At 41.3% G+C, this 24,758-nt stretch overlaps 3 protein-coding genes and 15 non-coding genes across 20 annotated transcripts in view; 10 read left to right on the forward strand and 8 right to left on the reverse strand.

Annotated features, from left to right (window-relative positions):
• Positions 1-4,942: 4,942 nt before the first annotated feature.
• Positions 4,943-7,315, forward strand: irx7 (iroquois homeobox 7). The gene is made up of 2 exons (XM_049755002.1): positions 4,943-5,195; positions 6,378-7,315. Exons 1-2 carry the CDS (start codon positions 4,998-5,000, stop codon positions 7,083-7,085), a joined length of 906 nt encoding a protein of 301 aa, XP_049610959.1. The 5' UTR covers positions 4,943-4,997; the 3' UTR covers positions 7,086-7,315.
• Positions 7,316-7,864: 549 nt separating this feature from the next.
• cd40 (CD40 molecule, TNF receptor superfamily member 5) lies at positions 7,865-19,782 on the reverse strand. Of its 2 annotated transcripts, XM_049755000.2 has the most exons (10): positions 19,641-19,758; positions 18,531-18,645; positions 17,933-18,014; positions 17,625-17,747; positions 17,395-17,541; positions 17,226-17,319; positions 16,699-16,757; positions 16,124-16,219; positions 8,684-8,709; positions 7,865-8,564 (listed from the first exon to the last, which is right to left on the reverse strand). In XM_049755000.2, the coding sequence occupies exons 2-10, from the start codon at positions 18,567-18,569 to the stop codon at positions 8,286-8,288; spliced, it is 945 nt and encodes a 314-aa protein (XP_049610957.1). In that variant the 5' UTR covers positions 18,570-18,645; positions 19,641-19,758; the 3' UTR covers positions 7,865-8,285. The 2 variants fall into 2 exon arrangements, with proteins under 2 accessions (XP_049610957.1, XP_049610958.1); XM_049755001.1 differs by lacking the exon at positions 18,531-18,645 and having other exon boundaries at positions 19,641-19,782.
• trnar-ucg (transfer RNA arginine (anticodon UCG)) lies at positions 9,759-9,831 on the forward strand. The gene has a single exon. It is a non-coding gene; the product is annotated as a tRNA-Arg (tRNA).
• On the forward strand, positions 10,815-10,887 carry trnar-ucg (transfer RNA arginine (anticodon UCG)). The gene has a single exon. It is a non-coding gene; the product is annotated as a tRNA-Arg (tRNA).
• Positions 11,266-11,338, forward strand: trnak-cuu (transfer RNA lysine (anticodon CUU)). The gene has a single exon. It is a non-coding gene; the product is annotated as a tRNA-Lys (tRNA).
• Positions 11,887-11,959, reverse strand: trnat-agu (transfer RNA threonine (anticodon AGU)). Its single transcript has one exon. It is a non-coding gene; the product is annotated as a tRNA-Thr (tRNA).
• Positions 12,335-12,407, forward strand: trnar-ucg (transfer RNA arginine (anticodon UCG)). Its single transcript has one exon. It is a non-coding gene; the product is annotated as a tRNA-Arg (tRNA).
• On the reverse strand, positions 12,998-13,070 carry trnam-cau (transfer RNA methionine (anticodon CAU)). Its single transcript has one exon. It is a non-coding gene; the product is annotated as a tRNA-Met (tRNA).
• On the reverse strand, positions 13,262-13,334 carry trnam-cau (transfer RNA methionine (anticodon CAU)). Its single transcript has one exon. It is a non-coding gene; the product is annotated as a tRNA-Met (tRNA).
• Positions 13,819-13,891, reverse strand: trnat-ugu (transfer RNA threonine (anticodon UGU)). The gene has a single exon. It is a non-coding gene; the product is annotated as a tRNA-Thr (tRNA).
• trnak-cuu (transfer RNA lysine (anticodon CUU)) lies at positions 14,740-14,812 on the forward strand. Its single transcript has one exon. It is a non-coding gene; the product is annotated as a tRNA-Lys (tRNA).
• Positions 15,350-15,422, reverse strand: trnat-agu (transfer RNA threonine (anticodon AGU)). The gene has a single exon. It is a non-coding gene; the product is annotated as a tRNA-Thr (tRNA).
• trnar-ucg (transfer RNA arginine (anticodon UCG)) lies at positions 15,803-15,875 on the forward strand. The gene has a single exon. It is a non-coding gene; the product is annotated as a tRNA-Arg (tRNA).
• A 13-nt stretch (positions 19,783-19,795) lies between the features above and the next one.
• Positions 19,796-24,758, forward strand: part of LOC125989030 (uncharacterized) — a 39,411-nt gene continuing 34,448 nt past the window's right edge. For both annotated transcript variants that reach the window (XM_049754988.2, XM_049754991.2), the window contains exons 1-5: positions 19,796-20,026; positions 20,517-20,645; positions 21,129-21,203; positions 21,291-21,464; positions 21,542-21,699. In XM_049754988.2, the coding sequence (XP_049610945.2) occupies positions 19,955-20,026; positions 20,517-20,645; positions 21,129-21,203; positions 21,291-21,464; positions 21,542-21,699 (608 nt within the window). In that variant the 5' untranslated portion in view covers positions 19,796-19,954. The remainder of the gene's footprint in view (positions 20,027-20,516; positions 20,646-21,128; positions 21,204-21,290; positions 21,465-21,541; positions 21,700-24,758) is intronic.
• trnat-agu (transfer RNA threonine (anticodon AGU)) lies at positions 22,944-23,016 on the forward strand. The gene has a single exon. It is a non-coding gene; the product is annotated as a tRNA-Thr (tRNA).
• trnak-cuu (transfer RNA lysine (anticodon CUU)) lies at positions 23,565-23,637 on the reverse strand. Its single transcript has one exon. It is a non-coding gene; the product is annotated as a tRNA-Lys (tRNA).
• On the reverse strand, positions 24,025-24,097 carry trnar-ucg (transfer RNA arginine (anticodon UCG)). The gene has a single exon. It is a non-coding gene; the product is annotated as a tRNA-Arg (tRNA).
• trnat-agu (transfer RNA threonine (anticodon AGU)) lies at positions 24,478-24,550 on the forward strand. The gene has a single exon. It is a non-coding gene; the product is annotated as a tRNA-Thr (tRNA).

The raw sequence follows: 24,758 nt of genomic DNA on the forward strand, positions 1-24,758 counted from the left end.
AGTCCCCCTCTGAAGAGATTATAACCCAGGGAGGCACATTAACTCTAATCCCATGCTTTGAGGCCTCGCACCCCCGTACCTCCCTCTGCCCCATTTATTCCATCCCTTCTGTTGTTTGAGGAGAGGGGGGGCCACCTTGTTTCTGGTGCTTGTAAGAGCGAGGCCTGTGGCTACGTGACGCTTGTGTGTGCGGGTGGGGGGAGTGTTGGAGTGACTGCTGCTGTTTCTATAGCCCGCTGACTCTAGTGAAAAGCACCGAGGGCTGCATACTGCTGTGTAACCGATTCCTCTCTGAAGAGATTAGGCGCTACATTGTCGCTTCGGTTGCTCATTTCCATGAGAGCGCAGCCTCCCGCCGGCGCTCCACTCGCCTTTGTTATCTCCACTCGGAAAACACAGGGCCCGATGTCCCGGGCTTCCTCGTTGTCATTGTTTCACAAATAGGCCCCGAATGTAGATGTCATGTCACAGATGCCCATTAGTGGCTGGAGAGAACATATGTGCGTGAACTTCAATTTGTTGTGTTTGTGCACCGCGTGGATTTGACAGGACCACTTTGAGATTTTGCTTATTAATATAGCTGGGAAACATTATTTGTACCAACTACGCTCCTCAATTATTGGCTGATAATCTCTGGTGAGATCATTTATGACGAAAAAACAAAAATTATTTTGCAGAAAACAGATAAAAAAAGTGTCTCAAATGGGTGATGATACTTGCAGAGTAAGTCAGTTTGATTATGCAACACTCTCAGAGAGACTTAAAAAAAATCTACTTTTATTTCTATTGACCTTTTAATGTATGCTTTTGATAAGGCACTGATGTAAAACATGTAACGCAAACTCAAATTGCACCAAAATTTGTCAACACTGTTCCGTGACAAAATGAAAGTAAAGCATTATAAATTAATAATACGTGACATTATTTCATTTGTCTGACTTGCGCTAAATACACGTAAGATTGCCAACTATGGTATGGGCCTGGCATGCGTATTACAGAGTTGTCAGTTGTTTTTAATGGTGTGAATGGTGATAGTTTTGACATCTTTGCGTGAAAGTCAAAATGTCGCCAGTTTGACCATTGGTAGGTACTCTTTTGAAAAATAATGTGAATGACTCCACCACCATGAAAGGGTCGAAACACCTGCCGCATTTCATTTTTGGTGCACTTGTAAAAATCCTCTTTTCGTTTTGCACATTGACACATCTCTTTGCAGTCACACCATAAAGGACGTGGTTTACAAGAAGAATCCCGTCCGGTTATGAAATGATATTCCACTGGGGGCAGCACCACCTGTCACGGCCGGCCATCGCCTCCCGAACCAATGAATGGCGCCTGTCACTCACCCAGCGGAGGGCCGTCAATCAGCCCGCACCCTGGGGCGGGTCTGGTGGGGGGCGTACCTCGGTCCGGCCCCAAACAAAGACATCCTTACATTTGCAAGCGCTTTCAACGCCACGACTATTTTGAAAGAATGATAGAGTGGTACTGATAAGAGCAATGACAAAGGACAAAGAATGGAAGGGGGTCTTCTGGGAGGGGGTTAGATAGTATAGAAGTGGGAAGGCATGATAACATTCACACTTTGCTTCCATCTCCCCATTTGTGCTGCTGCCCCAGGGAAATCCCATTAGGCAACTCAATTGGATATTTGCCGTAAAGCATTTCATGTAAATGGGGGGCAATAATCACAACATTGATCTTTACATGCTCGCATCCACCAAGTCATGTTTAAATGTAGCCAGCAATGACAATAACTTGTGTGTCTTGGTACTCGTGTCCTGCGTGTAAAAATAAACTAACAAGGTGGCAAAGGTGTCGACAACTCTTGCGGATTGTCGCTTTGGCCTTTTGTTGTCTTGCGCTCGCATGCCGACGAGCACTTCTAATTACACGTTTGGCGGCCACCTTGAACACGTCCCAGTGACACATCATTTCAATATTTGACAGTATGGTGATAAGCGCTGTGTGCGTGTAAAAGGAGAAGCTCACACTCTGAGTGGCCTCCGAATAATTAAAAATAATGGTATTAATAATACACAATAATACTTTATTAAATGAGGGGGACTTCTAAACTTGTTTCCTCTACAAAACTTAATTTCTGTATACTCACTGTTCACAAATCTTGATATTTTATTTTCCCCAATATTTTTCAGTATACTGTATATATTAAAAATAAAAAAACTCCCCAAAATGAAATGTCGACTTACTGGTCAAATATGTTTGTGCAATTAGTGCGACTAACAATATAAAATAATTATTTTTTTAATATACAACTTTTGATCATTTATTATTTGTTTACGTATCTATTTTGCCAATAACCACAAGAGATTTCAAGTGATATAACACTTTCGCATGTCTTATCTCCGGTCTTGGTCTTCCCAGGGACTTTTTTTTTTTTTTTTTTTTAATCCTTTGAGCTATCTTGTATGTTATCACATCAGGCCGGGAGAACAATCAAGATTCCATTTGGTCACTTCCCTCCCCCTGGTCCTCTACTACGGCCTCCCCCCGCTGTAAACGAGCGACATCCTAACAGCAAACAGTGCCGCTCTGACTCGTCGGAGCAGCACCAACACCTGCATTGGGGCCCAAAAAGAGGAAGAGGATGAAAAGAAGAGTCCGAGCATCGGACAAAGGCAGCTGCCCGGAGCTTGTTTGTCTTGAGATGTTTTCTCCTGATGCAGTTAGCCTCGCTGTCTTCTTCTGCTACTCCACTTGGCTATTGTTGTCCCTGTACAAATTTGCTCGAGGGCTTTGTGGGCCAAGCCCAAATAAATCCCCCATTTTTTTTCACCCCAGGATCATACCAACAGCATCATTTGTTCCTTGTGCTCCCATCCCAAATGTTTTCCTTTACTCTTAATATCCATGAACATTTCAAGTGACACATTTCCAATCTGGTTGTGTTTACATTCAGCTGGATTTACTCTTCCACAATTTAATTTCATGTCCGTATCTGGTTTCCCATTTACATATAATGCAACACATATCCAATTTGCTTGTGTCAATTCGAAAACTGCACAAAATCAACTTCAAAAGCTGCACCATCCAAAAATTTTGTTAAAAAAAGTGAACCTTTATATATCACTTTTGTGCTGGTGTTTGGTGCACCGCTGCAGCCAATGCACAAAGTTAGTCTCGAACGCCGTTAAAAGTTAAATACAACAATCTTTGAATGTGAATAGGAACAAAGATGACATTTTCTTCAATTCTTTGTTTTTGAAAAAAAGTCCTGTGAGTTTGGTTGAAAAATGCCATGTCAGATGTGATGGGTTCATACGTCCAAGGACTTTACTACATTTATTGTGACCTTGGTTATCCCTCTCCTGCTCAAACAAAAAAAAAAAAATAGAAGTAGTCTGAGTCATTTTTCCATATCAGCAGGAAGTGAAAAGACAAGAGTATTTTATACTCGGCTCCTCTGGGAAAACTTCCTCCAGGATGTGGGAGCTTTTCATCCTCAAGGTTTTTGAGGTGTGCAATGCACATTGCTTTATTAAAGCTGCTTTGCAACATTGTTCAAGTTGGAATTGTGCAACATGACTTGATAAGACGAAGACTTCCGTTCAAGGACTCTTAATAGTCGTTAATGAATTGATTAACTTTCCTGTTATGTTACGTTTTCAAGTTTTAAAAATTAATGCGGAAGAAAATCATGCTTGTTTTCACAATTACAAATATTTTTACATTTTACTGGTTGATTTCAAACAATTATAATTATCTAATTTGATTATTTAATTATTAGAAGTTACTAACTCTCCTGTTGTTTCAAATCAAATACACCCACTAGATAAAAGCAACAAATTTATGTTTCCTTTCGATAAATTCATATTTTACTTAAATTGAAATGACTTATCTATTATATATGTTTTATATGTTGTATATATTTGTTTAAAAAATGTGTTGCACCTCTTTTGTACTGTGTCGCATTACTATGGCTCAACCATGGGAATATATTTGGGATTAATTTCAAAGTCATACAATTAAATCAAATCACCCCGTGAGTTCACATTGCAGCAAGTTGGCTACATGAGATACGTCAACGTTTGTGTGTGGATGTTCTTTTTCAGAAGTGCAAACTTGCAACAACACGCATTAGCATCTGTTATCTGACAATTATCATTTACATTAGTCTACACCTGTTTCCCCTAAACTGCTTTCATTAGGACAACAATAGCCGAGCAGCAACAAGTCAAAAGGAACACTTTGTTTACTCCACAAATAGTACAAATAATTACAATACGCTACAACACGTATGTGCACCATTCATACATTTCAATTATGTCATGTCATGCATGTGAAAAGTGCTGTGCTGCATCATTTAGTAACATACAGCGATATGACCCCCACCCAATAGCATTTTTTTTCACTCGTGAGACGTGTCAAATTGTTAACAAAGCAATGCAACACTGCAACACAAAAAGTAACACAACCATCTCAAAGACTTCGCCTTTTATTATTTGCCATTTACTAAATACAAATGTGTTTTGTATGATGCTACAATACATACGTCACTTTCTGAGATTTTTACGCATAATATACCTTTCAAAGCGTATTAAACGGATTGCGTTACCGTGGAGAAAATTTAATTCAACATAATTAAACACAAACAATTAAGTATAAATGTAAAATAAAACTAGAATGGTGCCTATATTTTTTTTTCCAGAGAGAGCAGGAGAGCGCTCTACTTAAATTTTTTTGACTCCACTAAAACTCACGCATCAATTTTGCAGTATACAAATCAAATTCAATAACACGTTGATGATTTTGTGCAAACTTAAAGGTTGAATTAGAGCGTCCAAACACTAAAAGGAACAGCAGAGCTTTGATGGGATTTAGTGAAAGCTTGACCTGTCAGTCAACAGTTGTGCCCCCCCCCTCGTCTCTTCAACTCCCCCCCCACCCCCCGGGCAGCTGGCGGGATAAAAGCCCACGCACGTCCCGCAGCAGCCCCACAACTCTTCTTCACCTCACCATACAACACGCAGGGAAATATGCCAGCTTCGCCGCCCGACTTTGGTGCGTTCTTCGTGGACCGTAGCATGGGGATGATGGCCATGGCCCCCCTCGGCCCCGGCTATCTGGGGGCGCAGCAACAGCACCTCAGCGTCCCCGTCTCCTACTCGGGACTACACGGATACAACTTGATCCCCTTGGCAGCCCACCACCACCACAGACACGTCACGCACCTGGTGAGCAGTGCTGTACTTGGAATTTTCACATATCAAATAATTGACTACATTTCTGAGCATTTTTATATTTACCCCGCTAAATTCTCTAAATAAAATGCATCCATTTACTTCAATACATGTTACTGCTTGCAAAAGTAAAATCATAATGAATGCCAGACTCAAACTCGATGCTCAAAATCGTTTTACTGACCAAAATCTTTTGTTAATTTTATTTGATATCAGAAAGTTACTTTTCATACCCAGCACGTGACAGACCATGACTTAAACACTCAATTAAAATGAGCCTAAATATGTATATGTAAATATGTGTTGATTATAAATTTGAAACTTAAATACATTTGAGAATCAAATAAAAAGCTGTGAATTACTAAGCAATCACAAGTTTGTTTTTCAAGAATAAAAAGTAGAAAATAAAACAATATATCAAAAAAGGAAAACTAGACTAGGTTGCAAAATTGTCCTCATTCCATTCTATTGTATCTTATCTTGGTATCGCACAACGTATTAGCACCGCATTGTGATCCGCTTGTCCTCCCAAAGTGCCAAAGTTACAGAATACTTTGTTACAAACCATGAATACAACAATGTACTTTTGACGGTCAATACAAGAAAAAACACAAATTAAAGTAGATACAAATCTGAATGTATATTCAGATAGGAATGCCGGCCCTTTAAAAATGCCCCCCCTCCCACACACCCAAAAAGCAAAAAACAAAAGCAAATGCATTCCATAGAATGTATACTTTTGTAGTTTGACCCTGAACTTGCAGTTAGCTTGTAGAGGAAAGTTTAAAAAGCATAGAAAAATAAGGATCTATTAAAGATCATTGTAATAATAAAAAGGAATGAATGCTAAACTTTAGACTTCTTGTTTGATTTCAGGTACGTATGTGTACTTGAGACTTTTTGTGCATCGCCCATTAAATTGTTAATTGGTCAAACTGGTGCTGTGGCCAAAGTATTCCTAACTTTCCATAGAGCTGTACTGAGGAGGTTTCGGGGTCAAAGTTCACAAAACATGACTAGGTCTACGTTCATAATTGTCCACAGATATTGCATGATGGAGGGCTCTTCAAGTCATTATGGCAAAGCACTGCTGTTGTCTAAATGAAGTTCCTGTCAAGCGATTTTAACATTCTGTGTCGTTAGTTCCATGTTACAAACTGTGCATCTCATTCCCAGGGCAATACCTTTGACCTGAAGACCGCCATCTCCCCTTACTACCATGCGCTGCTGGCCCGCGGGGGCCCCTTCTTCCCGCCCTTCAGACCCAGCCCAGCAGAGGAGCCCGGGCGCGGGGTGGCCAAGGTGGCCACTCGTGAAAGCACGGGGGCGCTGAAGGCGTGGCTGGGCGAGCACCTGAAGAACCCGTACCCCACCAAGGGTGAAAAGGTCATGCTGGCCATCATCACCAAGATGAGCCTGACGCAGGTTTCCACCTGGTTCGCCAACGCACGCCGCCGCCTCAAGAAGGAGAACCGTGTCAGCTGGGCCTCCTCCAGGTCCAAGTCAGATGAGGAAGAGGAGAGTGAGGACGAAGAGGAAGAGGAGGAAGAGGCTCTGAGGAAATGCGACACAAACGCCGTAGACGAGTCAGCGCGGCCGGGTGTCGAGAGTGTGCCGGAAACCGCGGCGGACGTGGGAGTGACATCACAAGATGGGGGCGAGGGTGCGCCTGTGGAGGCCCATCACACGCCCTCACCTCCGAAGAGCAAACAAACAGACACTCCAAAGCCCAAAATCTGGTCACTGGCTGAGACCGCCACATCAGAGACGCTGAAGAAACCAGCGGAGCACGCATACCAGTCCGCAGGGAGAATGTGGGCCGAGTGGGCCTCCCGAAGCGCGTGCCTGTTGCCAGCCTGTTACACTGCCCACGAAATCCACTAATGACATCCCCTACCCTTCACAACCCTTAGACAATGTCCACTATTGATGCACTTTAACCTCTCAGACGACAGGGATCGGAGCTCATCCCTGGAAATCTGTTTCCAGACCAAAGATGTTTTTAATGTAAATAAATGTAGATGTATTTTTCCAACAGACCTGTATATCATGTCTTTTTTGTCTGCTGATACAGGAATATTTTTACTTAAATAAAAAATCAGACCTGGTTTTTATTCAGATGCTTTATTTGGGACACATTTAGATACATCAACACTGTGTGTATTAGCATTGATTTTAATATATAGTATTTCATATTTTATATGGATAGATTTCTTTTTGAGGAGATTAAACTTTTTGTCTTTTGTCTCATCTAGGTATATTCTGTTGCAATGCTCCGTCGCTGAAGTCGAACATCTGGCGCCCTCTGGTGGGCACTGATTTATTTGGCTTAATTTAATGGGGGGCAATTATTTGTGTCAGGGCTGACTGAATTCCTATCCTCCGTAAATAGAGGGTATTGAGTATAAAATTAAAAACAAATAGGTACCTACCCATTAAGTATAAAATTAAAAAACAAAGAGCACATAGCACAATATGTGGGACCCAATGTTGAGCTGCTTACTTGCATGACACAGGGATGCTCTCTCAAACTGGCTAAATTCAGCAAGACAAGAAATGGGGTGTGTACTATTATTCTTGGTATTTTTATGAAAGTACTCCATGACATTTTACTTGAAAAAAAAATGCATAATGTCACAAAAGGAGACAAGCAACTGACAAAATACAATCACATGTACAAATAATTTATTGTAGAGTTCAGCACCAAGACTAACAAACAAGATAACACTTAACCACATGTAACTCTCACAAAAGTGCAAAAATAAATTAGAGACTCCGCAAAATTAGCAAATTAGTTTTTCTCACCTTTGCCTTTGAAATGAAAACAAGATATTGCATCAAATGTTTGACAATCCTGCTAAGAGATAATTAGTTCAGGCTGCAAAGTGTAAAACTATGTGTTAAACTATGAGTTCAAACACTCATGCCAGGCATTAAACTCCGCATCTTCGATTTCAGCTCTAAAAGAGTTGCCGTCCCACTTGTGATGTAATCTGGGAGTGAATGCATTTGATAGATAAAGTGGACATAGGTGTCTGTCAAGTCCCATGTGCAGAAACAAGTATCCGCCATTCGGCAACGAGCTCAACTAGACAATTCACTGGTCTCAGTCCTGCTTTGTGATTCTTGACGGGATAGCACTTCTGCTTTTCCGTTCTCCTGCGTCACAAAATTGCCTTTATCGCTTAAGAGTAAATCTCTCAGGACCAGTAGATTGGGACCGTCCTCGTTCTCCTCGGGTTCCCCCGTGCTGCTGCTGTCTGCCAGCAGCACCTGGACTCCAGGCGACATGGGCGTTTCATGGATGACGTTAAGGATTGGGAACACCTCTTTGTCATGCTGCACGCACGCCTCATTGCAGCCCTGGCGAAGATTGTTATCTCATTTTAACTCAGCATAGAGTCATGTGGCAAGAGGAAAGATGTCTGCCATAGAAACAAGTAATGACAACACACAATACAACACAACACAACAATACTTACCTTTCCTTTGAAATCTTTTTCTCTACCTAACACAGACAGATAATGGGAGAATGTGTCAGAATGTGAAGGATATGTATTGGGCAATGCAGAAACAAAACAAAAACTATTATTTAATGTTAGACACATTATCCACTAGGCTACTTTCCTCTTGACATTCATTAAATTGACAATGAAGTGACTTGAACCCCCTTAATCAGTCAACTTCACTTGAATCTAGGCTGTAGATTAACTGCAGATTATCACTTGTCAGAAATTCCTGTATGGCTATGTGCCCTAATGGATAAGATTTCAGATCTTCAAGTCTAGTGTATCATCAAATTGAAAGAGGAAAATATAGGTAAACTGTTTGTGTGCTGTTTTCATCTTTGTTGTGGTGACTACCCCAAATTTCAGTGACAGAAGCCAAACGAAAGATACCACATTTTTCGTCTGATGTACAATTTTTAATGTGTTTCTCTTGAGCAACCTGTACTTGCTGATATTCACAATCCCTGCTTACTTTGAGAGAATACGAGCCTTAAAATTCAATTTTACTGTATAATTGATTCACCCACCGGCCATTTCCATCAAACTGAACTTCATTGAAAGAAAAAGTTACTTTTGTCTGAGCATTCTCAAACTAGGGTTTCCAACTTAGGGTGTCCAACTAAGGTTTCCAACTGGGGCTAGGGTTTTCAACAAGGGCTCGAACTAAATAAGAGTGTAAGAGAGTAGTTGGTTTTACATAGCCATTTGACTGTAAAATTGATTCAACCGCCGGCCATTTGCATCAAACTCTTTAAACTTTATTTTATTCTGAGCAACCTGCTTTCTTCTGAAATTGACAATGATTTTACTGTGGACTATGGAAAACAGTGGCCCGTGTGAGGGTCGAGCTCACAACCTTTGGATTATGAGACTGATGCACGACCACTTGCACTAACAAGGCTATATGTCAGTTGCATTACAATTCTCTTTTACTGTAAATGGATTAATCCACAGGCCATGTTTGAATCAATTGTAAACTTCACTTGCCACTAAAGGCTGCAGTCATCAGAAGGCGTTGCCTTGTTTCACTTGGTACAGTTGAGCACGTGGCTATGTGGCCTAATGGATAAGGCGTCTGACTTCGGATCAGAAGATTGAGGGTTCGAGTCCCTTCATAGTCAGTCGGCGGCCCCAACTTGTTGGAGACTTTCAAGTCTTTACTTATCAATGAATGTGTAAGGCCACACTTAAAATGATGCTTCCACTTTTATTGCCCTAACCTATTAAAAAAAACTGAAAGAATGAAGCAATTCCAAGGTCGAGAAGCCTGGTTAGCTCAGTCGGTATAGCATGGTGTCAAACTCAAGGCCCGGGGGCCAGATACAGCCACATTCCAACATGTTTTCCAAGATTCCCTCGTTAAGTGCACCTGTGTGAAAAGTTTTAGCTCCTGCAGAACGTGAAAATGAGCAAATCTTTTCACGCAGGTGTGTTTAACGAGGGTAACCTGGAAAACATATTGGAACGCGGCCCCCGAGGATTGGAGTTCGACACCCCTGGGCTTAGGGTTTCGAACAACTCGTCTGATTTAAAAACGAGTTATTTGTCAGTTTGTTTTGTAGTTTTGACTGTATATAAAATGAGGTGCTCATACATTTATTTGGGTTGAGTCATAATGGCCCTCCGAAAGAAGCTATGACTACAATGCCTAAATAAAAGCATGCCCCGTTGAACTCACGACCTTCAGTTTACTAGACTGACGCGCTACCGCCTGCGCTAACGAGGCCATGAATAGCGTTTTTACAAAGATATTTTACTGTCAAATTGATTTTACCTCCAGCCATTTTAATTAGACTCAACTTCACGGACAGAAAATGTTATTCTATTCTGAGCAACCAGCTATCTTCTGAAATTGACTGATTTTACTGTGGACTACGGAAAACAGTGCCCGTGTGAGGGTCGAGCTCACAACCTTCAGATTTTGAGACTGATGCACGACCACTTGCACTAACAAGGCTATATGTCAGTTGCATTATAATTCTCTTTTACTGTAAATGGATTAATCCACAGGCCGTGTTTGAATCAATTGTAAACTTCACTTGCCACTCAAGGCTGCAGTCATCAGAAGGCGTTGCCGTGTTTCACTTGGTACAGTCAAGCACATGGCTATGTGGCCTAATGGATAAGGCGTCTGACTTCGGATCAGAAGATTGAGGGTTCGAGTCCCTTCATAGTCAATCTCATGTGCAATACAAATTAAACACTGATTTACTTTTTGTTGTGCTGACCCAATGTCAGTTTTTAGTGCAACAAAGTGTCAAAAACCAAAAGAAAAAATGCTTTCTCTATTGCACACTAGGGCCAGCGTTTCCAACTAGGGTTTCAAACTAGGATTTCCAACTAGGGCAAAGGCTCCAATTGGGGTTTCCAACTCGGGCTGGGGTTTCCAACTAGAGACAACATTGGAAAGATGCCTCTTGTTGGGAACCTTCGAATGTTTAGTCTTATCAATGAATGTGTTTCTGAGGCCAGATTTAAAACGTGGCTACTGGTTTTAACGAACCTAACCCATTAAAAAAAAGCCTGAAAGTATAAAACAATTCTTCACGGATGAAGCCCGGTTAGCTCAGTTGGTAGAGCATGAGACTCTTAATCTCAGGGTCGTGGGTTCGAGCCCCACATTGGGCGACCTTTGAATCTTTAGTCTTATCAATGAGTGTGTTTCAGAGGCCACACTTACAATGTAAAATTGCTTCCACTTTCATTGCCCTAATCTCTTAAAAAAAAATTTGAAGGAATGAAACAATTCCAAGGTTGAGAAGCCTTACATCAAAGGAGTTATTTCTCCGTTTGTTTTGTAACTTTTATTGTATGAGGCAGGGGTGTCGCACTCCAGTCCTCGGGGGTCGCGTTCCAACATGTTTTCCAAGATTCCCTCGTTAAGCGCACCTGCGTGAAAAGTTTTAGCTCCTGCTGAACGTGAAAGGAGCTAAAACTTTTCACGCAGGTGCGCTTAACGAGGGTAACCTGGAAAACATATTGGAACGCGGCCCCGAGGATTGCAGTTTGACACCCCCGGAGGGTTTCAAACAACTCGTTTGATATGAAAACGAGTTATTTGTCAGTTTGTTTCGTAGCTTTGACTGTATATAATATGAGGTGCTCATACATTTATTTGGGTTGAGTCAAAATGGCCCTCCGAAAGAAGCAATGACTGCAATGCCTAAATAAAAGCAAGCCCCGTGTGAGGGTTGAACTCACGACCTTCAGTTTACTAGACTGACGCGCTACCGCCTGCGCTAACGAGGCTATGAATAGAGTTTTTACAAAGGTATTTTACTGTAAAATTGAGTCTACCTCCAGCCATTTTAATTACACTTAACTTCACGGACAGAAAACATTATTCTATTCTGAGCAACCTGCTATCTTCTGAAATTGACAATAATTTTACTGTGGACTATGGAAAATAGTGCCCCATGTTAGGGTCAAGCTCACAACCTTTAGATTTTGAGACTGATGCACAACCACTTGCACTAACAAGGCTACATGTCAGTTGCATCACAATTCTCTTTTACTGTAAATGGATTAATCCACTGGCTGTAACCACTGTGAACTTCACTTGCCACTTAAGGCTGCAGTCATCAGAAGGCGTTGCCCTGTTTCACTTGATGTAGCCTTTCACAGGACTATGTGGCCTAGTGGATAAGGCGTCTGACTTCGGATCAGAAGATTGAGGGTTCGAGTCCCTTCGTGGTCAATTTATGGTAATGCATATGAAATCAATGACTTTATTTCAGTCCGAACCAACTCTTGCATACTATAGGAAAGGGTTTGGGGTTCTCATTTCTTTCTTTGTAGTGCTGACTACGCCCCAAGCTCCTAACTAACGGGTTACCGCCTGCGCTAACGAGGCTATGTACTTACAGTCTTACAATTCTATTTTACAGTAAAATTGATTCAACCACCAGTCATTTCCATCAAACTGAACTTCACTGAAAGAAAAAGTTATTTTAGTCTGAGCAATCAGCTACCTTCTGATACTAGGGTTTCCAACTCGGGCTAGAGTTAGGGTTAAGGCTTGTTTGGACTATATAAAATTGTGCCCCGCGTGAGGGTCCAACTCACGACCTTCAGGTTATGAGACTGACGCGCTACCGCCTGCGCCAAAGAGGGTATACACTTGATGACTTACGATTCTATTTTACTGTGAAATTGATTCAATCACCAGACGCCATCAAATTGAACTTCGTAGAAAGAAAAGGTTACTTCAGTCTGAGCATTCTGAAACTAGGGTTAGGGTGTCCAACTAAGGCTAGAGTTAGGGCTTATTTGGACTATATAAAAGTGTGCCCCGTGTGAGGGTCGAACTCACGACCTTCAGATTATGAGACTGACGCGCTACCGCCTGCGCCAACGAGGCTATACACTTGCTGTCTTACAATTCTATTTTACTGTAAAATTGATTCAATCACCAGACTCGCATCAAATTGAACTTCATAGAAAGAAAAGGTTACTTTAGTCTGAGCATTCTGAAACTAGGGTTAGGGTGTCCAACTAAGGCTAGAGTTAGGTCTTATTTGGACTAAGGCTTGTTTGGACTATATAAAAGTGTGCCCCGTGTGAGGGTCGAACTCACGACCTTCAGATTATGAGACTGACGCGCTACCGCCTGGGCCAACGAGGTTATACACATGCTGTCTTACAGGGTTAGGGTGTCCAACTGAGGCTAGAGTTAGGGCTTATAAGAATGTGCCCCGGGTTAGGGTTAGAGCTAGGGTTAGGGTTGCGGTTAGGGTTAGAGCTAGGGTTAGGGCTAGGGTTAGGGCTAGGGCTGGAGTTAGGGTTAGGGCTAGGGTTGGGTTTAGGGTCAGGTTTAGAGCTGGGGTTAGGGTTTGGGTTGGGCCTAGGTTTAGGGTTGGGGTTAGTTAATAATCAATTAATTCAGGTCAAGATGCTCGTCGCGGTCACGTGACAAGTTTCCCCAGTCGAGCCCGCAAAGCTAGCAAAAATGAGTAAGAATTTATTTTGAAAAATATTTTAAAAAGAACATTTCTGGAGTCCTACTTAAAATATGGAAATAAAAAATTCAAAACCAAATAAAATTCAAAACTGCTTCAGCATAATGGCCCTCCGAAAGAAGCTATGACTACAATGCCTAAATAAAAGCATGCCCCGTGTGAGGGTTGAACTCACGACCTTCAGTTTACAAGACTGACGCGCTACCGCCTGCGCTAACGAGGCTGTGAATGAAGTTCTTACAAAGGTATTTTACTGTAAAATTGAGTCTACCTCCAGCCATTTTAATTGCACTTAACTTTCACAGACTTTATTCTATTCTGAGCAACCTGCTATCTTCTAAAATTTACAATGATTTTACTGTAAACTATGGAAAACAGTGCCCCATGCGAGGGTCGAGTTCACAACCTTCAGATTTTGAGACTGATGAACGACCACTTGCACTAACAAGGCTATATGTCAATGGCAGTACAATTCTCTTTTACTGTAAATGGATTAATCCACAGGCCCTGTTTGAATCAACTGTGAACTTCACTTGCCAGTAAAGGCTGCAGTCATCATAAGTCATTGCCCTGTTTCTCTTGGTACAGTCTTTCAAATGGCTATGTGGCCTAATGGCTAAGGCGTCTGACTTCGGATCAGAAGATTGAGGATTTCGAGTCCCTTCATAGTCAATTTCATGTGTCATGCAATGGCAATCAAACACTGAGTTCTGATTTCCTTTTTGTTGTGCTGACTCCCCCCAATGTCAGTTTTCAGTGCAACGAAGTGACAAAAACCAAAAGAAAAAATGTTTAGGGCCAGCGTTTCCAACTCGGGCTAGGGTTTCCAACGAGGGTTTCAAACTACCATTTCCAACTGGGGCAAGGGTTTCCAATTGGGCTTTCCAACTCGGGCTGGGGTTTCCAACTAGAGACAACATTGGACTGCTGCCACTTGTTGGGAACCTTTGAATGTTTAGTCTTATCAGTGAATGTGTTTCTGAGGCCAGATTTAAAACGTGGCTGCTGGTTTTACCGAACCTAACCCTTTAAAAAAAGTCTTAAAGAATGAAACAATTCAACACAGGGCAAGCCCGGTTAGCTCAGTCGGTAGAGCATGAGACTCTTAATCTCAGGGTCGTGGGTTCGAGCCCCACATTGGGCGGCCCCAACTTGTTGGAAACTTTCAAGTCTTTACTTATCAACGAATGTGTTTCAGAGGCCACACTTAAAATGATGCTTCCACTTTTATTGCCCTAACCTATTTAAAAAAACTGAAAGAATGAAGCAATTCCAAGGTCGAGAAGCCTGGTTAGCTCAGTCGGTATAGCATGGTGTCAAACTCAAGGCCCGGGGGCCAGATACGGCCACATTCCAACATGTTTTCCAAGATTCCCTCGTTAAGTGCACCTGTGTGAAAAGTTTTAGCTCCTGCAGAACGTGAAAATGAGCAAATCTTTTCACGCAGGTGTGTTTAACGAGGGTAACCTGGAAAACATATTGGAACGCGGCCCCCGAGGATTGGAGTTCGACACCCCTGGGGTTAGGGTTTCGAACAACTCGTCTGATTTAAAAACGAGTTATTTGTCAGTTTGTTTCGTAGTTTTGACTGTATATAAAATGAGGTGCTCATACATTTATTTGGGTTGAGTCATCACGGCCCTCCGAAAGAAGCTATGACTACAATGCCTAAATAAAAGCATGCCCCGTGTGAGGGTTGAACTCACGACCTTCAGTTTACTAGACTGACGCGCTACCGCCTGCGCTAACGAGGCTATGAATAGAGTTTTTACAAAGATATTTTACTGTCAAATTGATTCTACCTCCAGCCATTTTAATTAGACTCAACTTCACGGACAGAAAATGTTATTCTATTCTGAGCAACCAGCTATCTTCTGAAATTGACAATGATTTTACTGTGGACTACGGAAAACAGTGCCCGTTTGAGGGTCGAGCTCACAACCTTCAGATTTTGAGACTGATGCCCGACCACTTGCACTAACAAGGCTATATGTCAGTTGCATTATAATTCTCTTTTACTGTAAATGGATTAATCCACAGGCCGTGTTTGAATCAATTGTAAACTTCACTTGCCACTCAAGGCTGCAGTCATCAGAAGGCGTTGCCTTGTTTCACTTGGTACAGTCAAGCACATGGCTATGTGGCCTAATGGATAAGGCGTCTGACTTCGGATCAGAAGATTGAGGGTTCGAGTCCCTTCATAGTCAATTTCACGTGTCATGCTTTAGCAATCAAAAACTTCACTTTAGTCTGAACCAACTCTTAAATGGGAAAGATTTTGGATTCTGATTTCTTTTTTGTTGTGCTGACTCCCCCCCAATCTACGTTTTCAGTGCAACAAAAACCAAAAGAAAAAATGCCAAGTTTTCTCTGTTGCAGATGTGTTGATCACTAAAACAATGTTAAACTGAGGAGCCCTGAAAGCACTGCTTTAACAATTCGGGAATACACGTACGTTTTGTGTGCCAAATCTTCATTACAGCCAATAGCAGAATCACGATCAAAGGTACCAAAAGACAGGCGATGACTATGTGTGTCCGCTGGTTCTTCTCTGCAACACAGTAAGTTTGCATTAGCATTTAAACAGTTAAACACAGTCAAGCAAGCAAAAGGCAGCCCCCCATATATATATATATATATATATATATATATATATATATATATATATATATATATATATATGTATATATATATATATATATATATATATGTATATATATATATATATGTATATATATATATATATATATATATATATATATATATATATATATATATATATATATATATATATATATATATATATATATATATATACATATATACACACGCACACACACGCACACACACACATACACACACACATATTGAGTCTAGGGAGACAAATATAGCGCAAACTGTGGGTAGGTGTCAGGTGGTGAGCCGCAGAAGAAATCACAGTTACCACAGAAAGATGACAAGCCTCATTTTAAACAGAGCTAAACATTGTGTGTGAGGAAGTCTCACATCTGGTCTGTACACATAACTTACCACACACAACATCAGATTGAGAGGATCCGTTTTGCATGATCACATAACCGCTCTCGCACCTGCAGAGAATGTTGCGTTTCATGAGATCAGTCCATTTTAAATAACAGATGAACAAAACATAACTGGACTGTACTTTTATATGAACACGTCGAGCTATGAGCTCCACATAACTGGACTGTACTTTTATATGAACACATGTGAAGCTATGAACTAGAGAGGCAGTGGTTGTGGACAGCTTTAGAAGAAGAGGAAAAAGTGGTGGGACGTGAGTGATGGTGACTGCCACTACCACTAAACTTTACCTTAAGCAGTAGAAGCTGCATTATTTAAACAGTGTAGAAATGCTTGATTGATTGTTGGTTTTGTTTTTACCGTGTCTAATAAATTAAAGTAACATGGAAAAAATCAGAGGTCTATGCTCAGCGTTGTTGCTTATGCTTATTGTAATAAGACATTTTGCTGTGGACATCTTTTAAAGTAAAAGAAAAGTGGATACATATGTTTAATGAAACTTGAAATGCACTGACTTGGTCCATGTCAAACATTCGCTGTCCCATGAGGTCTGGCTGGAAAATGTGCCATCAGGACATTTTTGGCACACCGTGTCATGAGTATGGTTTCCTGCAACAGAAAGGCCATTTTTCATGAAATGACAAGGGGAAATGAGTGTGTTGTGTATACTTCAAAATGCCACACCTTTAAATAGCACCCCCAATCCGGGCTCACAACGCCTGTGAGGTACACAGGTGAAGCACGCTTCACTGGAACAATGGGATCCAAGTTTACACGTGCAGGTGTTTTTCTGGGTTCTGCTCGTCTGCACTGAAATCTGAAAGTTTTTATCTGGAAGAGAAAAAAAAACACACAGAAATTCAGCACCGTTGAACAAATCAGGCTGTGATGGATGGGTGGGGAAGTTGTCTCACTTGGGTCGCAGTACGGCTGACGTTTACACTTTGTGTCCGTCGTGTATGTGTCCTGATACTCGTCCTCGTCACATTGGAGGCACTGAGGAGTTGTGCACGTGCCCAAGTCAGACATGCTAGTGCCTGAAATCAAGTTTATGTTATTAAAAAGTGGCCTCAGTCATGTTGAAGATAATTTCAAGGTTTCAGTTATCTGCTTCTTGACTTTCTTGCTGCTGAATGAACATTGTTGAGCCAGGAGACTGTTAGCTTAGCAGGAGTGTCTTCTTTTACAAGTTTTATGTACTACGTATACATTTTTAGTTTACCTGGAGGACACATTTGGCAGCACTCTCCATTAAGTCCATACTGAGTCAATGGGTCACACAGAGGCTGAGGTGCAATAATTACCTGGAAAACAAAACGCAAGTCTTCATCGTCACATCATTAAGGAAAGGGTCAGTTGCGTGGAATTACAGGTTGCAAATAAAAAAAAAAGGTTTTGAACTGGTCTATAATAAGCTTAGCAAAAAGGAACGCTCTGCTATTGTTTTTCATTTGATTGTTTTATATTTTTGGCTTAGATGTGGTTTCATATGATATCATATTCAGACGGCATTATATGCGTAAGCAAAAAATATTGCAGTACGTATTACGGTATTACAGTTCTAAAATGACAATTTTTGGACTTATTTGTTTTCCCATTGAACATGACTGTAATTACAACTTATTTTTTAATGCATTAGAGTAAACTACGCATTCGGACTTCAACATGTTCCTTTTAACCGATAAAACAAATGGTTTCACTTTCGTTTTGACCGCGACCACCACCCAACAGATGCGGTCAAAACGAAAGTGAAAGCGAAAGTACGTATGTTGTTTAGTTGTTTTTAAATTGCATTTCAAGAGGTGTTGACGAGTACTCACCACAGCTGTCCACAGAATCGGCATTATTTTTAGAAGCATGATAATTGTCAATGTGGAGAATTCTCCGACGGGATGCGTGGCTCACCTCTTTCTGCCACGCGTCTGTAATCTGACTCTTTGTAAGGAGGGGGAGGGGGAGGAGGCAATGGCAAGGGGGGTGGAGTCACTGTCCGAGTGCGTATGTTGTGAAAACATGCCTTTAAATCACTTTCCCTCAAAGTCTTTTTCTTTGCCCTTCCCCAAACTCTTATCCCCAAAGAAGGAGCATCCACGTTCGAAGTAGCATGACTCCAGTGCCACCATCATCAAACGCAAGCTTCAAATTGTATTAGGAAAGTTATTTTTAGGAATTTCTGTTGGGATCAATACAATATCTACCATATCCAAAGTTGGGCAATTTTTATGGCCCATGTGCCCTACACAACCTGTTCAGTTATCACTATGAAAATGGCAGTAATTCCTTGCATTACTTGAGGTTTTCCTTCCAAAAAAAATGCTTAAAAGTCAATGCACTAATTAATCAAGTGGTTCAGAAAATTGATGACTGGATATTTTGTGTTCTTTTAGCTCATCAGGATTAATTAATTTAAATATAATTAATTAAAGATAATACAATAACTGACAATGAATTATCGATTACTTAAATAAATAGTGCCTGTTTAAAAAAGCTGCTTTTTTTTTGTATGTTCATCTACTGTACATGTGACCTATCCATCTGTCCTTTTAACAAATCAAATGTGGCCTTTGTGGACAATTATAATAGTTTGTCATTCAAGTTAAGTATCCGTTACTATTATTTATTACTTTTTAAGCTTTACATATTCAATGTTCAATTGTTACCTAAAATATTGCCTGTGCAGTTCATTAAGTACTACAGTACTATTTCCCCCATGAAACTATTTCCCATGAAAGTTTCAAAGGGCAACAATTGGGTCATCTGGTGGATTTGGTGGGTACTGCTGTTGCTAACACATGCACACACACAGTTTAAAAAAAAAAAAAAAAAAGAGAACAATCGGTGTTACCTAGTAGGTATGTGACCAAAGCGGTTGCTCTTTCTGTTGTGTTTTGATGGTGTGAATGTGAAAAGTTGTCAGTTGTTTTACGTACCCTGCAATGTAGCATTAGTTTCCAGTGTCCCCTTTCTCCCTCTTCCTCATTTTAAACTTCCTTATGAGGGTAAATTTCCCACCCGAATGAATGCCTGAGGAGAAAGCTGCAAGGTGGGGCAAGAGGCGGGGCCTATATAGTCAGGCGGGCCTGACATACCTACAAGAAGTGGAACCTGAAGTGAAAGTGGGTGGGGAACTGCCACAGACATAATATGATAACAACGGTTGGAGTTTTTCTTTTTGAGGAGCAGGTCAGTGCAAGAAAAGAACAAAACAAGTCCAGTGGAGTTTGGAAGTGCGCTAACTCCAAGAATGCCGAGTTTAGGAGCAAAGAAGAAGGACAATGTGTCCACAGTGGAGAGATTCATTGAGGACTTGCCACAGGTAAGAGAACGCCGATCAGTGCAAGAAAGATTGTATTAAAAGCAGATACTCGTCCAAAGTCTAATATGCCGTAACACAGAATGTAGACTCTTATTTAGTTTTTGGAAGGATCTGAAACTGTTGTTACTTCCTTGTAACTTGTGCAAACACTCTCATGGGAAAGCTTATATCTACAGTAGTGTTTCCTCTTTCAAAGATCTGCGATCTAGTGGTTAGCGTGGCTGCTTCACAGTTCTGAGGTTCATGGTTTGAATCTCACATCGAGTACTCTCTGCTTGGCGATTGCATGCAATCCTCATGTGTGGATTTTATTCAAAAGACATGCCTGTTAGACATATTAGGAGTTAATACTTGATGAAAATGCCAATGAACGTAGCAACAATATTGAAAGTTTAATTTGGAAACAAACAGAAACTGAAATAATAATTTCCTTCTTGATGACAAAAGTCAAAACTTGAAATAAGAGTGTTGCGATGTGCTGTGTTTTCAGCTTAGCAACGAAATGCAGCTGAGCATCATGCATAAAGTGAAAACTGGAGAGTTGTCCATCGACGACGCTCTGGAACTGGCCAGGAAGGACCGGGACCAGTTAACCAAACTGCAGAGTTCCCCTGACGAGGTCAGAACATTTCAATTGAGAGAACATCCGAATCTTACTGTCTTTGTGCCGACCTAAAGTTATGAGGCAATCATACTGTGACAACTTTATTGCTCACAGAAAGACGGTGATGTATTTACAATCATTTTAGTCCATCCATTCATTTTCATAGGTGAGCATGGGCTCATACTAAACAACAGGAATTCTCACACACATTGACACACTGAGCTAGAATCATTCAACAAAAATCTGTCAACAAATACTCGCTTAGTAGTCTCATTCATACAGTAATTTGCGTTACAAAACATTTTTATAGCCTTAAAATGTGACACACACAGTCATGATTAATTTGTTCAATTTGCCCAATCAATTTTGTAGCTCATTTGTTCAGACAGGAAACAAGTATAAAATTGATTTAGTTTATAAATGGTGATACTATTTTGTCGTCTATTAAGCTGTTCTTTTATGTCTTCAATATTTCTTATGCTGTGGTTTTCAACACAGGAGGAGCTTCCTTCACAGTACAACTTCAGCGTGCACAAGCATGGACGCTACAGATGGAAGAAGCGCGTTCTTCAGGTATCACCTACCTAGCTACCTAGTACCTACCTACCTACCTTCCTATCTATCCATCTATCTATGGAAAAAATAAATCTATCTATGCAGATGGATTTCACCACCAAAATGCTGTGCACGATTGAGAAAGGCATCATCAAGCGCCAACTTCCCTTTGTTATGGTCAAGAGTTGTGATGATGGAGTCGGTTCCAGATTCTCTATTTCATTCAAAGGCCACAATGATTACGAACTGGAGGCTACTTCAGTGGACGATAAGCACAAGGTTGAATTTTAACATTTCAAACTAAAAAATATATATTTGCTCTGACTCCATCAACATCTGTGCTTCTTTCGCTCCAGATAATGCAGCTTGTTAACCAGATCATTTATAGAAACATCTACAGTCATGCTGAGGGGGGCAGTGCAGGGACACAGCAGCAGCCTCAAGCACCCCAAACCCTCCGGGAAGGTGTCCTTATGCTGCACAGAGGCGGACTGGCATCTTTCCGATGGGTCAAGTACAAACATTCTCTTCTGAGTCATTTACTTCCCTTCAGCTTCAGTAGTTTACTGTGTTTTGGAATTTGGCAGACCGTGTTGGACCTTTCTGAGTGTTTCACCGGGTGGAGCGCATTTTCTATTCCACCTCCCCGGCGCACATGACAGTCTTGACAGAAATTGAAGACATAGATGTTTTTTACTGGTACACAAAATGAACCATGTATGAACATCACCTCTTTCAAATAACAAAACCAACACAATGCATGAACTCACAACAAATGACATACCTGCAAATACTACTAGAAGTGTGACTTCCGCTGTTGCCTTTGCAAGACCAGGTAAGATATGCGTCATCATGAATTTACACAATATATCAGGTGTGTTTGGACCTCCGCAGTGGAGGCTCTGCCGAACCCCTGACACCGACTCAAAAACCCCTAGGGTTCGATTGAACCCAGGTTAACAACCACTGCCCTAGTTGGAAACCCTAGCCCTAGTTGAAAACCCTAACTGAGTTGGAAACCCTAGTTGGAAACCCTTGCCCCAGTTGGAAACCCTAGTTTGAAACCCTACCCTGAGATGGAAACCCTAGCCTTAGTTGGAAACCCTAGTTGGAAACGCTGGCCCTAGTGTGCAATAGAGAAAGCATTTTTTCTTTTGGTTTTTGTGACTTTGTTGCACTGAAAACGGAGCTTGGGGGGTAGTCAGGACAACAAAGAAAGAAATGAGAACCCCAAACCCTTTCCTATAGTATACAAGAGTTGGTTCAGACTGAAATAAAGTCATTGATTTCATATGCATTACAATAAATTGACCACGAAGGGACTCGCACCCTCAATCTTCCGATCCGAAGTCAGACGCCTTATCCACTAGGCCACATAGCCATGTGAAAGACCTCATCAAGTGAAACAGGGGCGTTGGCCTTCTGATGACTGCAGCCTTAAGTGGCAAGTGAAGTTCACAGTGGTTACAGCCAGTGGATTAATCCATTTACAGTAAAAGAGAATTGTGATGCAACTGACATGTAGCCTTGTTAGTGCAAGTGGTTGTGCATCAGTCTCAAAATCTAAAGGTTGTGAGCTCGACCCTAACATGGGGCACTATTTTCCATAGTCCACAGTAAAATTATTGTCAATTTCAGAAGATAGCAGGTTGCTCAGAATAGAATAATGTTTTCTGTCCGTGAAGTTAAGTGTAATTAAAATGGCTGGAGGTAGACTCAATTTTACAGTAAAATACCTTTGTAAAAAGTCTGCTCATGGCCTCGTTAGCGCAGGCGGTAGCGCGTCAGTCTAGTAAACTGAAGGTCGTGAGTTCAACCCTCACACGGGGCTTGCTTTTATTCAGGCATTGCAGTCATTGCTTCTTTCGGAGGGCCATTTTGACTCAACCCAAATAAATGTATGAGCACCTCATATTATATACAGTCAAAGCTACGAAACAAACTGACAAATAACTCGTTTTCATATCAAACGAGTTGTTTGAAACCCTCCGGGGGTGTCAAACTGCAATCCTCGGGGCCGCGTTCCAATATGTTTTCCAGGTTACCCTCGTTAAGCGCACCTGCGTGAAAAGTTTTAGCTCCTTTCACGTTCAGCAGGAGCTAAAACTTTTCACGCAGGTGCACTTAACGAGGGAATCTTGGAAAACATGTTGGAACGCGACCCCCGAGGACTGGAGTGCGACACCCCTGCCTCATACAATAAAAGCTACAAAACAAACGGAGAAATAACTCCTTTGATGTAAGGCTTCTCAACCTTGGAATTGTTTCATTCCTTCAATTTTTTTTTTAAGAGATTAGGGCAATGAAATTGGAAGCAATTTTACATTGTAAGTGTGGCCTCTGAAACACACTCATTGATAAGACTAAAGATTCAAAGGTCGTCCAATGTGGGGCTCGAACCCACGACCCTGAGATTAAGAGTCTCATGCTCTACCAACTGAGCTAACCGGGCTTCATCTGTGAAGAATTGTTTTATACTTTCAGGCTTTTTTTTAATGGGTTAGGTTCATTAAAACCAGTAGCCACGTTTTAAATCTGGCCTCAGAAACACATTCATTGATAAGACTAAACATTCAAAGGTTCCCAACAAGAGGCATCTTTCCAATGTTGTCTCTAGTTGGAAACCCCAGCCCGAGTTGGAAACCCCAATTGGACCCTTTGCCCTAGTTGGAAATCCTAGTTTGAAACCCTAGTTGGAAACGCTGGCCCTCGTGTGCAATAGAGAAAGCATTTTTTCTTTTGGTTTTTGACACTTTGTTGCACTAAAAATTGACATTGGGTCAGCACAACAAAAAGTAAATCAGTGCTTAATTTGTATTGCACATGAGACGCGTGAGATTGACTATGAAGGGACTCGAACCCTCAATCTTCTGATCCGAAGTCAGACGCCTTATCCATTAGGCCACATAGCCATGTGCTTGACTGTACCAAGTGAAACAAGGCAACGCCTTCTGATGACTGCAGCCTTGAGTGGCAAGTGAAGTTTACAATTGATTCAAACACGGCCTGTGGATTAATCCATTTACAGTAAAAGAGAATTATAATGCAACTGACATATAGCCTTGTTAGTGCCAGTGGTCGTGCATCAGTCTCAAAATCTGAAGGTTGTGAGCTCGACCCTCAAACGGGCACTGTTTTCCGTAGTCCACAGTAAAATCATTGTCAATTTCAGAAGATAGCTGGTTGCTCAGAATAGAATAACATTTTCTGTCCGTGAAGTTGAGTCTAATTAAAATGGCTGGAGGTAGAATCAATTTGACAGTAAAATATCTTTGTAAAAACTCTATTCATAGCCTCGTTAGCGCAGGCGGTAGCGCGTCAGTCTAGTAAACTGAAGGTCGTGAGTTCAACCCTCACACGGGGCATGCTTTTATTTAGGCATTGTAGTCATAGCTTCTTTCGGAGGGCCATTATGACTCAACCCAAATAAATGTATGAGCACCTCATTTTATATACAGTCAAAACTACGAAACAAACTGACAAATCACTCGTTTTTAAATCAGACGAGTTGTTCGAAACCCTAACCCCAGGGGTGTCGAACTCCAATCCTCGGGGGCCGCGTTCCAATATGTT

This window comes from Syngnathus scovelli, chromosome 2 (genome assembly GCF_024217435.2).
Source record: "Syngnathus scovelli strain Florida chromosome 2, RoL_Ssco_1.2, whole genome shotgun sequence".
Lineage (NCBI taxonomy): Eukaryota > Metazoa > Chordata > Actinopteri > Syngnathiformes > Syngnathidae > Syngnathus > Syngnathus scovelli.

Excerpts from the sequence above, each read along its gene's own strand:
- irx7 (XM_049755002.1), top strand. The coding sequence starts at position 4,998 with ATGCCAGCTTCGCCGCCCGACTTTGGTGCGTTCTTCGTGGACCGTAGC. Across the intron at positions 5,196-6,377 it reads ACAGACACGTCACGCACCTG|GGCAATACCTTTGACCTGAA; the intron begins GTGAGCAGTGCT and ends TCTCATTCCCAG.
- cd40 (XM_049755000.2), bottom strand. The coding sequence starts at position 18,569 with ATGCTTCTAAAAATAATGCCGATTCTGTGGACAGCTGTG. Across the intron at positions 17,542-17,624 it reads TCAGCCGTACTGCGACCCAA|ATAAAAACTTTCAGATTTCA; the intron begins GTGAGACAACTT and ends TTTCTCTTCCAG. Across the intron at positions 16,758-17,225 it reads GAATGTTTGACATGGACCAA|GTGCGAGAGCGGTTATGTGA; the intron begins GTCAGTGCATTT and ends CATTCTCTGCAG.